General features: G+C 26.7%; 4 protein-coding genes across 5 annotated transcripts; all 4 read left to right on the plus strand.

Annotated features, from left to right (window-relative positions):
- Window positions 1-1,565: 1,565 nt before the first annotated feature.
- On the plus strand, window positions 1,566-4,790 carry LOC107069947 (odorant receptor 13a). The gene is made up of 7 exons (XM_015327675.2): window positions 1,566-1,616; window positions 2,016-2,285; window positions 2,641-3,091; window positions 3,152-3,251; window positions 3,610-3,732; window positions 3,811-3,966; window positions 4,042-4,790. Exons 1-7 carry the CDS (start codon window positions 1,601-1,603, stop codon window positions 4,102-4,104), a joined length of 1,179 nt encoding a protein of 392 aa, XP_015183161.2. The 5' UTR covers window positions 1,566-1,600; the 3' UTR covers window positions 4,105-4,790.
- Window positions 4,791-4,920: 130 nt separating this feature from the next.
- On the plus strand, window positions 4,921-8,053 carry LOC107069924 (odorant receptor 13a). Of its 2 annotated transcripts, XM_015327646.2 has the most exons (7): window positions 4,924-5,017; window positions 5,415-5,684; window positions 6,216-6,666; window positions 6,750-6,849; window positions 7,083-7,205; window positions 7,585-7,740; window positions 7,816-8,045. In XM_015327646.2, exons 1-7 carry the CDS (start codon window positions 5,002-5,004, stop codon window positions 7,876-7,878), a joined length of 1,179 nt encoding a protein of 392 aa, XP_015183132.1. In that variant the 5' UTR covers window positions 4,924-5,001; the 3' UTR covers window positions 7,879-8,045. The 2 variants fall into 2 exon arrangements, with proteins under 2 accessions (XP_015183141.1, XP_015183132.1); XM_015327655.2 differs by lacking the exon at window positions 7,083-7,205 and having other exon boundaries at window positions 4,921-5,017; window positions 7,816-8,053.
- A 180-nt stretch (window positions 8,054-8,233) lies between these two features.
- On the plus strand, window positions 8,234-10,849 carry LOC107069975 (odorant receptor 13a-like). The gene is made up of 7 exons (XM_015327739.2): window positions 8,234-8,371; window positions 8,547-8,831; window positions 8,946-9,396; window positions 9,483-9,582; window positions 9,687-9,809; window positions 10,230-10,385; window positions 10,634-10,849. Exons 1-7 carry the CDS (start codon window positions 8,356-8,358, stop codon window positions 10,691-10,693), a joined length of 1,191 nt encoding a protein of 396 aa, XP_015183225.2. The 5' UTR covers window positions 8,234-8,355; the 3' UTR covers window positions 10,694-10,849.
- Window positions 10,850-12,948: 2,099 nt separating this feature from the next.
- On the plus strand, window positions 12,949-14,530 carry LOC107068929 (uncharacterized). The gene is made up of 5 exons (XM_015325793.2): window positions 12,949-13,059; window positions 13,519-13,630; window positions 13,732-13,885; window positions 13,964-14,113; window positions 14,494-14,530. Exons 1-5 carry the CDS (start codon window positions 13,006-13,008, stop codon window positions 14,528-14,530), a joined length of 507 nt encoding a protein of 168 aa, XP_015181279.2. The 5' UTR covers window positions 12,949-13,005.
- Window positions 14,531-14,864: the final 334 nt, after the last annotated feature.

Here is a 14,864-nt window from a genome sequence, read left to right on the forward strand (position 1 = left end):
AGATTGGTGGGAAGATGTGCTAATTATTTTGTGGCATATTATAATTGCAAATACTGTTTAATGTTCCTGAGTATTTTTGGTAAGATACTTTATTAATTACTAACAAAAATTATGAAGTTAATAATTAATAAAAAAACTAATACATTAATAAATAATTAATTAATTAAATATTAATTAAATTAGTATTTAATTTATAATATAATATTATAAATTAATATTGAATTATTATTAAATAAAATTAATTAAATAATTTTCAACAAACGTAATAACTGAAACTATAATTCAAAGTATCAAATAATTCACTATAAAAAAAATCTGTTCAATACAATCATAATAATTACTATATTATACATAAAAATTGGATGCTACATCTATAATTTGATCTTACTATTAATAAACAAGGAAATAAAAATTTTATTTATGTATCCTGAAAGATACAAAATTAGAATTGTATAATTACGAAATTAATTCTAACTTATTATTATCATCAATGCACTATTAATTATATTTTTGGATAATTAAACTATTATTAAAACTTATCTGATCGAACATAATACAAAAGTTTCCCTATGTGGATAACATTTCTGATTGGAATACTTAAACACACAATGAAAATATTTGAGATCTTTTATTATCTATTATTAATATTTGAAACTTTTGTTGAAACTTTGTTGAAACAAAAGTTTGAACTCTAATATAAATTAAAATTGTTATAGATTACATTACCAAAAACCTGTCAATGGGAAAGTTTGATCTGTGATGTTTACTATTCATCTTAAAAAAAAAAAAACTAACAACTATTACGTTTCCAATAATACAAAAAATAATTTAAATAATACAAATTAATTTTTTATAATTTATTTTTATGCATTGATAAATTGTTATTATTTGATTAACATATTTTTTTTATTCCAGTATAATAAATCATGTATTATTTTTTCATGTTACGTATTTTAATTCAAGAGTTTATTGCTAAAAAATAAATATAAGCTTTGTATTCATAGTTTAAAATACTTTTCTAAATATAAATTATTTTTAGAGAATAGTAAAAGCAATATTATAACCTGATGTAATATTTTTTTTATATGATCAATTACTTCATTTTTACCATCTCATAAAATTAGGATTTTTTTAGATATATAATTTCATCAATATTAAAGAGAAGATGTGTTTGATATTTGCAATATCGGCAATGCGTGTCGGTAAGTTAACATATTGCAACTAGTTGTAACTAGTATGATGATAGTGTAACCACAAGAGTTATGGTAGACAAAGTATAACAAATCGTTTAGAATTTTCTACAACAGAGGGATCTTTTAAGGATATTCCTCCCTAAAAAATAATTCGTACACCAAAGTATCAATAAATTATACAACAGAATAAAATTATTCTAAAAATAATAGTATCTCATATATCAAGATTATGTATATAATAAAAATATTAATTTAAAAAAAGAAATCTTGATCATCATACTTGTCAGAAAATCTAAACGATTTCAAAGAGCATGCGCCACGCATGATTTAACAGTAATATCATGCGAAATGGGAAAGAAACGAAGAAAAGAATCAGTTCTTTATAAGAAGTTGGGAAAAGAACAAACATGAGCAATCGTCGAGGTAGTTTATCGTTTGAAAATTTGTTCCTCCCTATTTATTAAATATTTCTAAAAATTATCCTTCATTTTTGATTTAAATTCTTGATCATATATAATGAACGGTACTATAATTAATAATAATAATTTAACGTCAACGATGAATTTTGTAAAGTGAATTTTTTATATTGTGAATATAATTTTTTTTTGTCTGTTGGAATTCGATACTAAATTTTGTCAGATTTGAATAATATATTATACTGAATAGTACTTTCAAAATTGCTACTGGTTATAGTCACGCGAACATGATCACCAAATATGTGTGATTCCAAAATAATTCCAGTATTTTTTGTCGAGATTATTACACATCTTATAACTGAAAATCTAATGTAATAATATTAATGGGATTTATGTTAACAAAAAGTTTGTCAAGTTGAATACACTTGCGGATGGAACTTTTATACCATGAAATTCATTGGAATTTGGCCAGAGGAGAGAAGACTGGATCGACTTTCCAGCTATAAAGTGTTAATAGCGATTGCCTTTATCATAATTTTCGTCGCTATACCTCAATACTGGCTACTTTATATGGATCGTCATGATTTCGAATTAGTTATTGATGTCTTATCATTGGACGGCATTAATGGAACTATTGCGTTTATAAAAATGATCTTCTTCTGGTCAAGCGGAGAACGTAAATAACATTTCATTTATTTCGTATCAATTTAAAATTCTTACAATTTTAAATTGTCACTCAATGTTCATTACTTAATAGTTAAAAATTCTTTTTTAAAAATATTAATCAATAAGATTTATTTTAGTAAAATATAATTGTAATTAAATAACAGTTCAATATGCACTCAAATTTTTTTTTAAATTAAATAACAGTTTTATTTGCACTCAAATTTTTTTTAAAAATTAAATAAAATTTAATATGCACTCTAAATTTTTTTTTAAAACACATAACTAAAAATAGAAACTTAAAAAATCCTATCTAATTTCATTCTCTATATTTTTATACTTATTTTTATTTATTATTTCGATCAAAGCAATAAATAATCTTCTATCCTCGATGGAAATTGATTGGAAGGAAGTATCAACGAAAAATGAAAAAGAAAAAATGATAAAACTCGCAAGATTCAGCAGAATTTTAGCATCGAGAACAACCGAACTGTGCTATGCCCTTATTGCAGTTTACATTTTTAAAAGATGTTTGTCTATGCGTACTGAAGGTCGACTTCCATTTTTTCCATCGTATTATCCATTCAATGCTGTTTCCAGTCCAATATACGAATTGGCGTTCATCGGTCAAACTATTGGTGCAATTTATTATACAACGGTATACACTGCGGTTGATACTTTCTTAGCAATGTTGATACTTCACGTGTGTGGACAACTTTCAAGGTTGCAAGATAATTTGATTCATTTGAATTCTACCACGAGACAAGAGTTTCAAAATAAGTTGCGTTACATCATCAGAAGACACGATTATTTAAAAAGGTAATTGTTAATTAGTTTTAATTCTATAATTAAATATAAAATTAATTAATTTTTTTCAAGGTTCGTTGATACGATTGAGGATCAGTTTAACCTAATGCTACTTTTTCAAATGCTTGGTTGTACCTTGCAATTATGCATCGAATGTTTTCAAGGACTTAAGGTATTTTAATAATCCTAAAGATTCTACTCTTCAACTAATTAACACGTTCCGTTCCACGTGTACCAACGGGGGGTACACTTATCATTAGATATATTTATTTTATGCACTGAAAATATATATTTATAACAAATTTAATTCTGTACGCAAATATTCTTATTAAAATATTAATGCATTATGCAAAATGCAGTATAGAACTAAGCACATAAGTTTAATTGTTATATTTACAATAATTAATAATTACATGTAATGGTTGATTTGATTAGAAAAAAATTAAATGGCCTGAATGACAAGTCAGATAAAAAGGGCTTTAACACGAAACTTGTTAAATTAAACATATTAAAACTAATATTAATTTTAGTTAATGGCTGGTGAAGGTGAAAAGATGCCATTGATAGAAATGTTTTTTTTCGCATTCTACGCGTTCTACGTTCTACTACAATTATACCTATACTGCTTTGTCGGTGAAAAACTTTGGACAGAGGTTTGTCAATATCAGTATAATTGAAATATTTATTATTTGTTATAAAAAATGAAAATTTCAATTGAAAGTGTATTTAAGAGTACTGAGGTTGCTCGTGCTGCATATGAATGTAATTGGTACAATTTATTACCTCACGAAGCTAGATCACTGATATTAATAATCCGTCGTGCACGATCACCTTTTCGTCTAACTGCAGGCAAATTTTTTACTTTAAATCATGAACTTTACAGTAGTGTAAGTATACTTAAATAAATAAAAAATAATATCTATTAAAATGAGACACATTTACATTTGATTTTTATATTACAGGTTTTGAAAACATCAATGGGTTATTTGTCTGTTTTACGTACAACCATGATAAAAGACGAATAATATTTTCCCGATTTTATTCTAACAACAAAATATGTAGATTATATTTTATGCATAGTTTAGCTGTAATTTCCTAAATCTATTTAAATTTACTTAAACAATAGTTCAAAACGTATTAAAGCAAAGTATGAGAATTAGTTAACATAAGAATGATTATAACAAACTACTCTGATCATTTTAAAGTCTAGTAATATTTTTGCAACAACAACAAAAATATTTAGCCAAATAAATCGACAATAGAAGTGTGTATTTCAAAAAATAAAATCCTTCATCTAGAAACGTATTATTACTATTGTACATTGTTGATTGTGCTATGAATCATCTACAAAACTAAATTTGCAATTAGGAACCTTAAAAGAGAAAAAATTAATTTAATTACTACTCAATAATCTTATAAAAATCTCTCTTATTTGTAGGTATTAAATTTTATCTATATTAAAAAGATGATTTGTTAGATATTTGCAATATCGGCAATGCATGTCGGTAAGTTAACATATTGTAGTTGCAACTAGTATGATGATAGTGTAACCACGAGAGTTATGGTAGACAAAACATAGCAAATCGCTTAGAATTTTCTACGACAGAGGGATCTTTTAAGGATATTCCATCCCTAAAAAAATAACTATTAGTATGAATAAATTATACAACACAATAAATTATTTTTAAAATTAATATATCTCATGTATCGAAATTGTACACATGTTAAATATGTTAATTTATAAAAGCATCTATATAGATCGAATTTAAAAAAAAAAATTCTAGGCAGCCATTCTTGTCAGAAAATTTCAGCGATTTTATAGAGCATGCGCCATGCATGATTCAACAGTAATATCATGCGAAATAGAAAAATATACGAACAAAAGAATCAGTTCTTTATAGGAAGTTGTCAAAAGAACAAACATGAGCATTCATCGAGGTAGTTTATACATTTAAAAATTTGTTTATCTTATTTTTTAATTATTCAATATTTTCTTTAATTTTTAATTAATAAAAATTCCTATTCGTATGATAATAATGAATGATATTACAATTAATCATAATTTAACGTCAACGATGAATTTGTTAAAGTGAACATTGTGAATATAATTTATTTTCTTTTTTTTTCCTGGAATTCGATGCTATATTTTGTCAGATTTGAATAATACATTATACTGAATAGTATTTTCGAAATTGCTACTGATTCTAGTCACGCGATTATGATCACCAAATATTTGATTTCAAAAATAATTTCTATATTTTCCAAAATTATTCCACACTTTATATCTGAAATCTAATGATGAGATTTCATTAAATGTTCTCTATGTTAATTAAAGTTTGGCAAGTGGAATATGCTTGCGGATGGAACATATACACCTTGAAATTCATTGGAATTTGGCCAGAGGAGAGAAGACTTGATCGACTTTCCAGCTATAAAGTGTTAATAGGAATTGCCTTCATCATCATTTTCTGCACCATACCTCAATATTGGTTACTATATATCGAACGACATGATTTCAACTTGATTATGGAAAATTTATCATTGGACATCATTAATGGAACAGTCGGGTTTATTAAAATGATGTTCTTCTGGTCAAGCGGTGGACGTAAATATAATTAATTTATTACATATCCTTTAAGACGCCACGTTCTATTTTGTCGCACATTTAAATTTTATTTTGTGTTCGATGAATCTGTAATATTTTTCATTTACTATTATTTTCTTTAAAAGACATAAATATAATATTTTTATAAAATTAGTAATTACAAAAAAGTATAGCTGTTGAGATAAATGCACGAATAATTAAACTCGTTAAAATGGCTGACAATTTTTAAAGAAAACATTTTTAATTTTATCTGTGATGAAATGATTAAAAATATTATTATCTATAACACGTTCCCTAAAAAATGATCAACGATTGATACGAGCTCAATTACTGATATATTTTTCTTAAATATACGATTATTAGTTAAAAAGTTTTGAGATTATGTCAAGAAATAAAAATAAGTTTGACCAAAAGACAAATTTTTGTCTGTGTTAGGCTCAAAACTTTTCCACCTACAAACCCACGTTACACTTTGCAAATATTTTGTTCTCATAGTTTCATTCTAATTAATATTTGTCGTTACCATTAAAGAAATAAAGGATCTTCTTACCGCAATGGAGGAAGACTGGAAAGAAGTGTCAACGAAAGAAGATGAAGAAAAAATGATGAAATATGCTACATTCAGCAGAAAAATAGCAACCAGAGCAACAATTATCTGTTACAGTATTATCGCGTTTTATACTGCACAAAGAATTCTATCAATGCGTACCCTTGGTCGACTTACATATTTCCCTTCGTATTATCCAATCGAGACAATGGACAGTCCATTATTTGAATTGAAATTCATCGGTCAAATGATAGCCGCGACTTATTATAGTGTAACTTATTCATCTGTAGATACTTTTTTAGTCACGTTGATTCTTCACGTTTGTGGACAACTTAAAAGACTGCAAAACCAATTGGTTCATTTGGATATCGGTACGAGTCAAGAATTTCAAAATAAATTAAGTTATATCATCAGAAGACACGATTATTTGAACAAGTATGTTAATTAATTGTTAATCAATATGTTAATTAATTTTAATATTATGATATCAATTATAAGATATATATTTTTTGTTAAAGATTCATCGAGACGATTGAGGATCAGTTCAACATAATGTTACTCTTTCAAATACTCAGTTGCATTTTGCAATTATGTTTGGAATGTTTTCAAGAACTTACGGTAAATTTGTTTTCAAAATATCAAATAAACTTATCCTTTTTTCATTTACATATTCATCTATTTTTTTTTCTATTAATTTTTAAACAGATTTTAAATTAGTATAAACTTTTACAAAAATTTAATACTAATATCAATAATAATTATTTACAATTATTAACATATTACACTAACTATACGAAAATTTAAATTATTTAAAAAAAAATTAATTAAATCAATGCTATTATAAATTTCAGTTAATGGTCAAAGAAGGTGAAAAAATGCCATTAATTGAAATTTTCTTTTTCGGTGTTTACATCTTGTTTGTTTTACTTCAACTATATCTCTACTGTTACGTCGGAGAAAAACTTTGGACCGAGGTGAATGAAATATTAGTCATTGACAAAATTTCTTTCTTATAATATAAAATATTTATGATAATAATAAATATAATTTAATTTTCATAATATTAGGAGTATCGAAAAGTAATCAAAATTTCTTCAATGAGTACACTCACATTTAGTTTATATCAATGAAAAATCCAAGGACTTTTTGAAAAAGGAATCGAACAATTTTCTTTACGTAAGGCAAAAAGTGTTAAAAAATGATGAATAAATTTTTTTGTTTATTAACATTTAAAATAAAAAATAAAAAGCAAAGAAAAAATTTTGATTACTTTTCGGTCCTCCTAAAATATTATAAAATATTAATAATAATAATCAAATATGAAAATACCGAATAAAAATGTATTCCTTTCAGAGTACCGAAGTTGCACGTGCTGCATACGAATGTAATTGGTACAATTTATTACCTCACGAAGCTAGATCACTGATATTAATAATCCGTCGTTCACGATCACCTTTGCGTCTCACTGCAGGCAAATTTTGTACTTTGAATCATGAGCTTTACAGCAGCGTAAGTATACTTAAATAAATAAAAAATAGTATCTAATAAAACGAGACAAATGTACATTTGATTTTTATATTACAGGTTTTGAAAACATCAATGGGGTATCTGTCTGTTTTACGTGCAACTATGACAAGTGATGAATGAAACTTCATATTAAAATTAAAAAATCATATACTGCTATACTTAATTAACATTGAAATTTTATACACATAAAAAAAAACATATACATATAAACATATATACGAATACATATGATGTGTTTTACCTCGTAATTTAATTTGAAACATTAATTAAATCGTAATCATGGCAAATTTTGGTATATTTTAATTGAAATCGTCGTCACTCTTTTCCGTATATGTAGAGATTTATATTTTGATGAAATGAATGTTAATATGAATAAATATACTTTATGAATAAGTCGAGCAATAAGTTCGACGTCTAGGAACGCACTACTCCGAAGCCAAAGATTTCCTACATGAAATTAATAAATCATAGGATATGGTATTACGGTCGGTTTTGTCAGGGCATGCGCCATGAATGTTACCGAACTTATGGTCTTCCAAATAAGAAAGGAACCACTCGGAAACAGTTCTTGATAGATGGTTATAGCAAGAGCCTTAGATGGATAAAAATCAAGGTATCCAAATTTCTTTCGAAAATTTTCTAAATACTTTATTAAATATTAAAAAATAAAAAATTTTAAAAATAGAACAAAATTTAACGAATGAAAAAAAAATCGTAAACGATTTTTCTAAAGATCCTCAAAAAAAAAAATAAATAACAATACCTAAGATCAATGAATTAATTAACAGTGGAGGTAAAGAAAAGTTCGCACGTTGATTACGCTTGTGGGTGGAACGTCTACAGCATGAAATTCATGGGAATTTGGCCAGAAGAAAAGATGTTTAATCCATCGGAAAATATAAAGGTTTTTTCCGCGATTTTTTTCATGTTTTTCTTCGTAAGTTTACCGCAAACCATTAATTTATTCTTCATCTGGGGTGACTTCGATTTGGTCGTCGAAAATCTATCAATGGACAACATGACTATTTCTATTGCAATTTTGAAGACTATGGCTTTTTGGTGCAGCGGAAAATGTAAATAAGAAGTTTTCTTTTTTTTTTTACAGAAATTTAATAATTTCAATTTTAACTAAAAAAAAAATTCTAAATTCTAATTAATTAATTTCTTTTTTTTCATACTTGTCGAAGCTCTGAAAGGTTTGTTAAATATCATGGAAGAAGATCGCAAAGAAGCTACGAAAGAAGAAGATGTCAAAAGAATGATGACAGTTGCTACAATTTCAAGAAAAATCACCATAACTGCTAACATAATGTGCAACAGTCTCGTAGTCATTTATGCCATAATGCATTTGACAACAAATTATACGAGCGCTCGTGGTCTCTTCTTTCCAGCTTATTTTCCATGGGAAACTAAACCTACGCCAAATTACGAGTTTACATTTTTCGGACAATTGATGGGATCCTTTTATGCTTGTGCTACTTATTCCGTAGTGGATACTTTCGTTGCTACTTTGGTATTACACGTTTGCGGACAATTGGCTAACCTGAGACACGAATTGATAAATCTGCAAAGTAAAACGAAGGATGAATTTCAATCGAAATTGGCACGCATCGTGAAAAAACACGATTACCTTAACAAGCGAGTTTTCACAAATTATTTTTAATAATAATGATAATCAATTTTGATTTAATTTAATTTTGTTTTTTTTTTCTTTTTCTTTTAAGATTCACGGAAACAATCGAAAATTGTTTCAACATAATGTTGCTGATTCAAATGTTAGGATGCACTATAACTCTATGCTTGGAAAGCTTTCAAACGCTCGAAGTAAAACATAATACATAAATAATATATATATATATATATATATATATATATATATATATATGTAAAATAATTATTTATTTAATTTTTCTAAATTTTTGTTATAGTCGGTAACTGGGGAAAAAGATGAATTCTTCTTGCTAGAACTCGGATGTGCTGCATTTTACGTCTGTTATATCCTAGTTCAACTTTATCTTTATTGTTACGTAGGAGAAAGACTTCTTTCAGAGGTAAATTTAGTTTTATTCTTATAATCGGCATTACTGATATAATATTTCATATCAAATTTATTTCAAAATAAAAATAAAATAATATATATTGTATATGAGTCGCTTATTGTGAAAGTGGCCTAACTTCATTTATGTTTGAATCGAGATATTAAAAAACTTTTTATCATTCTGTTGATCGGTAAATGTTCTTGTTACAATATCTTCATGATTTTAAATATATTTGTAACAAATTGCTTCAGAATGAAAAAATCATGTAAAAATGTAACTATTACGGTAGCTAACTCGATTGTTTTGGAAAATGGTGTTAAGCCACTTTCAAAATAAGTGGCTCATATATCTAATTTGTAAGTTATAAAAATTACATTAAGTGATGTTAAAAACGATTAAGTTTGTAAATCATTTTCAAATGTTTCATTTTAGAGTACAGGAATGGCGTCGGCAGCCTACGAATGCGAATGGTACAACTTATCACCGAACGAAGCAAAATGTCTCATACTGATCATGCGTCGTGCAAGATCGCCCTTGCGCATTACAGCTGGAAAGTTCTGTTCCTTCAATCATGAACTGTTCAGCGAAGTAAGGAAAGAAACAAAAAAAAAACATGTCGTCGACATTACCGATCTTTTTACCTATTTCGATTCGATTCTAAATTCCTACATCAATTTTAAGTGTATCATTTTAATAAATTAATCGAATTGGTAATCAAATAAAAAAGACATTTCAAATAAATTCTAAAATTCTATAATGTATAATTTTAATAAATTTTAAAAAATCGGTAATATCTCGACGCTAAAAAAAAAATAATTTCAAAACTTATGCTTCAGGTCGTTAGAACATCAATGGGCTATTTATCCGTTCTCTATGCAGTTAAAAGCGAAGATTGAAATTAAATTGACAATAATCATTATGACAAACGAGTAATAAAAATTATTATATATAATTATTATATACAGTGTAATTTATATTTTTCAAATAATAACCTAGAGACAAACGAAATCTATATCAGTAATTGTGAATTTATGAAAATATTATTAAACATATCAATCCCTGAAACGTGTCATTTTATCTTCCCAATCCTATTTCATACTTAAAAAATAAGAACAATAAAAAAGTCGCATATTATTTAAACTAAACCATTTACAAATATAACTGTGTATTTATGAAAATATAAAATCTTTTGTTAATTCATTATATTTATCATAAAATATAAAAAGATTTAAAAAAATTCAATATAATCAGACTATAAAAATATCAGCAAATTAATTTACATTTACTATTAGAATATCAAGGTTGACGAATAAAAACGAACATACATGATATCTATAAATCATATAATAAAAAATTCGATCGAAGTTCCACGTCAGAAAAAGATAATGCGCTAGTTGCTTCTAAAAGATCAGGAAAAAGGTGGAGCAAAAGGGAGAGGGGAGGAAGAGGAAGGAGGAGTGGGGGTTTAAGAGAGTGAACAGGTAACCCGTAAATATTAAAATCTTCGCGAAAGCTCAAGTTGTAAGGGAGTTCATCGAATATGCAAGAAAAAGTTGAAGATAACATTTTACTACCTACTAATACCCCCACCCCAACCCCCCTTCTTCCTATTCTTATTTCTTGGACAATTTTATTCCTTAGACTACATTTTTCTCCGTACCTTGGATACATCATTTAACAGTTTGGACTGTACGATCAATCGTTATAATGTTATGAACGCGTAATGTGCACGCAATAGTACTCGAATAAATGCATGATTAATGAAGAAGAATCTACTAAGGTATCAATTACCGAACAATCCGTCGAGCTATAAGATCATCGAATATTCTAATGACGTAGTTAAAGCATCTTTCTACGACAGGATTCGAAAATGCGCGCGCAAATAAGAATCATCCCTACTTGTTTCGTAGGATTTTTCTTCTTCTTCCTTCTCCACCCTCTCCTATTCTTTCATATTACAATCGTCGTTTCTTCGCTAACAGAATTTTAATTCGAGAAAGAAAAAAAAAAGAGAGATAAAGGAAAACTTGTCTGCTTGATCTATTTAATAATTTACAAATGTGAGAATCTAACACGCCACGAAGTTTACTTTCGCGTTTGCGCAGACGAAGCTTTCTTTTTTTCTATTTTCCTTTTACTATGCTTTTCTTTTTTTTCTCTCCTTTTTTTTTTCTTGCCATTTCCTTCCTTTCTGCCTTCTATTTTTTTTCTCGAAGGATACTTCTTGTGCTTTGAGTATATCATTCTTTTCTCTCTCAAGTATTCAAGAGAATTTTTTTTTTACAGACACGATCGTCGGGATTCTGGTGCTTTTAATTTTTTTCTTCATTTTTATCGCATTAAATAAAAATACTTTTTGTTCGTATTCTAATATCGTATCCTATGATCCGAACAAAAGTTGATCTGACAGATTGGTATTCGTACAAAAGGTAAAAAGAAAAAGTATAAGAAAAGTTCTCATTTAATCGTCAAGTGACAAACGAACGCTTTCTTTCATCCATACTACGGCATATAAAAGTTTTCACTCATCAAGCTTTCACCATTTATTTCCGTCAACGTTCGAAGAAGAAAGTTACTTCTAAGTGTACAAAACTACTGTTATTCATTTATGAACGAAACGCGAGCACGAGACACAACAAATAAGCATTATTAACGACAAATTACCTGCTCTTCTAACATACTCACAATGGAGAAAACAATGGTACGTTTCATGCTGATTATCATCCCTTTTTCCATCTTTCTCACTTTAAATGCTTAGATACACGCAAATAAAATGCACGACTTCACGCTTTAACGATAAACCATAAGCACGACTCTCTCTCTCTTTTTGTATATAAAAATGCTGTTTTCTATTGTCACCAATGTCATTTTACTTTTAACTATACTACGCGATACAACTTAACTTGTCTACTTTACTAACTATAAAAAAAAATTCTTATAACAAGTAATATCTCTTATAACATGTTCTTCATCGTTTCAACCGTTTTATTTGTCTAATTAATTATTCTCAATTTATATTTATATATTTCTGATAATATTGTATACACGTGTTTTTTCATTGATAATAAAAGCTTCATAAAATATTGGAAATATGTTCATCGATAGGAAAACGTTTGGAATAATTCTTCTATTAGTTTATGCTGTAGTAGCACGAAATACTGATGGTCAAGATTTTCGTAAGGAAATTAATAACAAAAAGGGTGGATCTATGTTAGCCGAAATTGCTAAGGAATTTATGCAACGATCTACTACTACCAGTCAAGTGAGTAAACTTATTATATTCATTTTATTTTTATGGAAATCTATTGTAGAAGGAAATGGGGTTACTGAACTAAATGAAAAAAAACTAATCAGTATAAACGAAAATAAATTAAATAAGAACAATTTAAATGTGTAAACAAAATTATAAATATTAACATTTTTGATAAAATTTAAGGGAAACAATTACTCTACATGAAAAAAAAAACAAATTTAATCAAGAATTTAAATTAATTTGCATAAATAAATATAATTCTAACCGATATATATGCACAATACCTAATACGCACACATCCACCAGGTTTTATTGCAAAAAAAAAATAACTATCATACTGTAAATCCAATATTCATTCGAAAAATTAAAAAAAAAAAACAAATTATTTGAGTCTTTATTAAAAAAAAAAAGAATATTAATTTACCGATATTTAAAAAAATGTATTTATTTATTTGATTTTCTATAAAGGTACTGAATTTAAATTTATCTAATCTTCTGCTACTCCTCGTATTAAAAGCTGTAGTTTTTGGTGCTGGATATATTGGAAATCATGGTTACAAGGGACGAGATTTGAATGAAGGTTCGTATATGTATTATATTAATTAAATATATAAATTTTAACTATACGTAATATTAATTATTATATAAAACTCTAACTATATATTTTATTATATATCATAGAAAATGTAATATCCGAAGGAGAAGTTGCTTTGGCATTGGGTTATCTGATTGGTGATACGTGTCTGTATAGAGCAGCTTGCGAAGAACCACATATTGCAAAAGAATATTTGGGTGCTGCTGAAATGCTTTTAAATACAATGAAACTAATGCCACAGTACGTATTAAATTATTAATATAAAAATATAATATATAATATCAAATAATGATTTATGTGTGTATCTATGTTATACAGGACAGTATCCGTCGAACGTAAATACGAAAAAACTATAAATGAACTACGAAAAGCTATCGAATACGGAACTACAAGTCAATGTCCACCGGAATATAATTGTAAAAAAGAAAATATCAAAGCTTTTTTAACATCCGAGAAAAAAATAAAAACGTAAGATTTATGTACGATTTTTTAAAAATTAAAAAAAAAAAACGTATGTTTAATATAAAATATTTTAAACGTTAGCAAAAATAAATTGCAATTATATAGATAACATTTTATATAATGAATATTTATATATTGTATATTATTTTATTAAAAATCAAAATGCACGGACACATACATACACGTGAGTTTATTTCTATAATATCTGTGAGTTAACACTTCTAGCACTTTTATTTTTTAAATGATTTCTTTTAGTTATTTATTGTACAAATTTTATATTTTTTGTTTCTAATAAAAATGAAGCCTATTTAAACAGCCATCAGACTTGATATTATTTGCAACAAAATATAATATACATTATACCGAAAATAATATCGTGTTCTCAGGTCTCATCACGTGGAGGTTACCGCTTTTGAAGATTAAAAACTATAAATAATTCTAACTATTTAAATAACGACGACTCTACTGTTACTTTTATTTATAAATGAAAGTAATTTAATTACTTTGAAAGAAAAGTAACTTCGCGTGAATTCAGATATATAACTAGCATCAAACACGTGAGTAATCAAAATGAATTTAAATAAATAATGTGTTAAACGTAATACATTTTCTTGCAATATTTTTATTTTAATTATTAAAAAGTATATTGAATTGTATCAAATATTTCTAAAACAAAATCGCGATTGTGCAAAAAATGCTGTTTATAAAACTTTAAACTAAGTATCAAATTCATCAAAGATTTTATGGATTTGATTGA

This window comes from Polistes dominula, unplaced genomic scaffold (assembly GCF_049000335.1).
Source record: "Polistes dominula isolate Pdom_NZ unplaced genomic scaffold, Pdom_raw_medaka contig_15, whole genome shotgun sequence".
In the NCBI taxonomy this organism is placed as follows: Eukaryota; Metazoa; Arthropoda; class Insecta; order Hymenoptera; family Vespidae; genus Polistes; species Polistes dominula.

Bases quoted from the DNA above. Each gene is read 5' to 3' on its own strand.
- LOC107069924 (XM_015327646.2), top strand. The intron at 6,667-6,749 runs GTATGTTAATTA...TTTTTGTTAAAG, and splicing joins AGACACGATTATTTGAACAA to ATTCATCGAGACGATTGAGG. The intron at 7,206-7,584 runs GTGAATGAAATA...TATTCCTTTCAG, and splicing joins GAGAAAAACTTTGGACCGAG to AGTACCGAAGTTGCACGTGC.
- LOC107069947 (XM_015327675.2), top strand. The intron at 3,092-3,151 runs GTAATTGTTAAT...ATTTTTTTCAAG, and splicing joins AGACACGATTATTTAAAAAG to GTTCGTTGATACGATTGAGG. The intron at 3,252-3,609 runs GTATTTTAATAA...TATTAATTTTAG, and splicing joins AATGTTTTCAAGGACTTAAG to TTAATGGCTGGTGAAGGTGA.
- LOC107068929 (XM_015325793.2), top strand. From the start codon at position 13,006: ATGTTAGCCGAAATTGCTAAGGAATTTATGCAACGATCTACTACTACC. The intron at 13,060-13,518 runs GTGAGTAAACTT...TTTTCTATAAAG, and splicing joins GATCTACTACTACCAGTCAA to GTACTGAATTTAAATTTATC. The intron at 13,886-13,963 runs GTACGTATTAAA...TATGTTATACAG, and splicing joins ACAATGAAACTAATGCCACA to GACAGTATCCGTCGAACGTA.
- LOC107069975 (XM_015327739.2), top strand. The intron at 9,583-9,686 runs GTAAAACATAAT...TTTTTGTTATAG, and splicing joins AAAGCTTTCAAACGCTCGAA to TCGGTAACTGGGGAAAAAGA. The intron at 9,810-10,229 runs GTAAATTTAGTT...GTTTCATTTTAG, and splicing joins GAGAAAGACTTCTTTCAGAG to AGTACAGGAATGGCGTCGGC.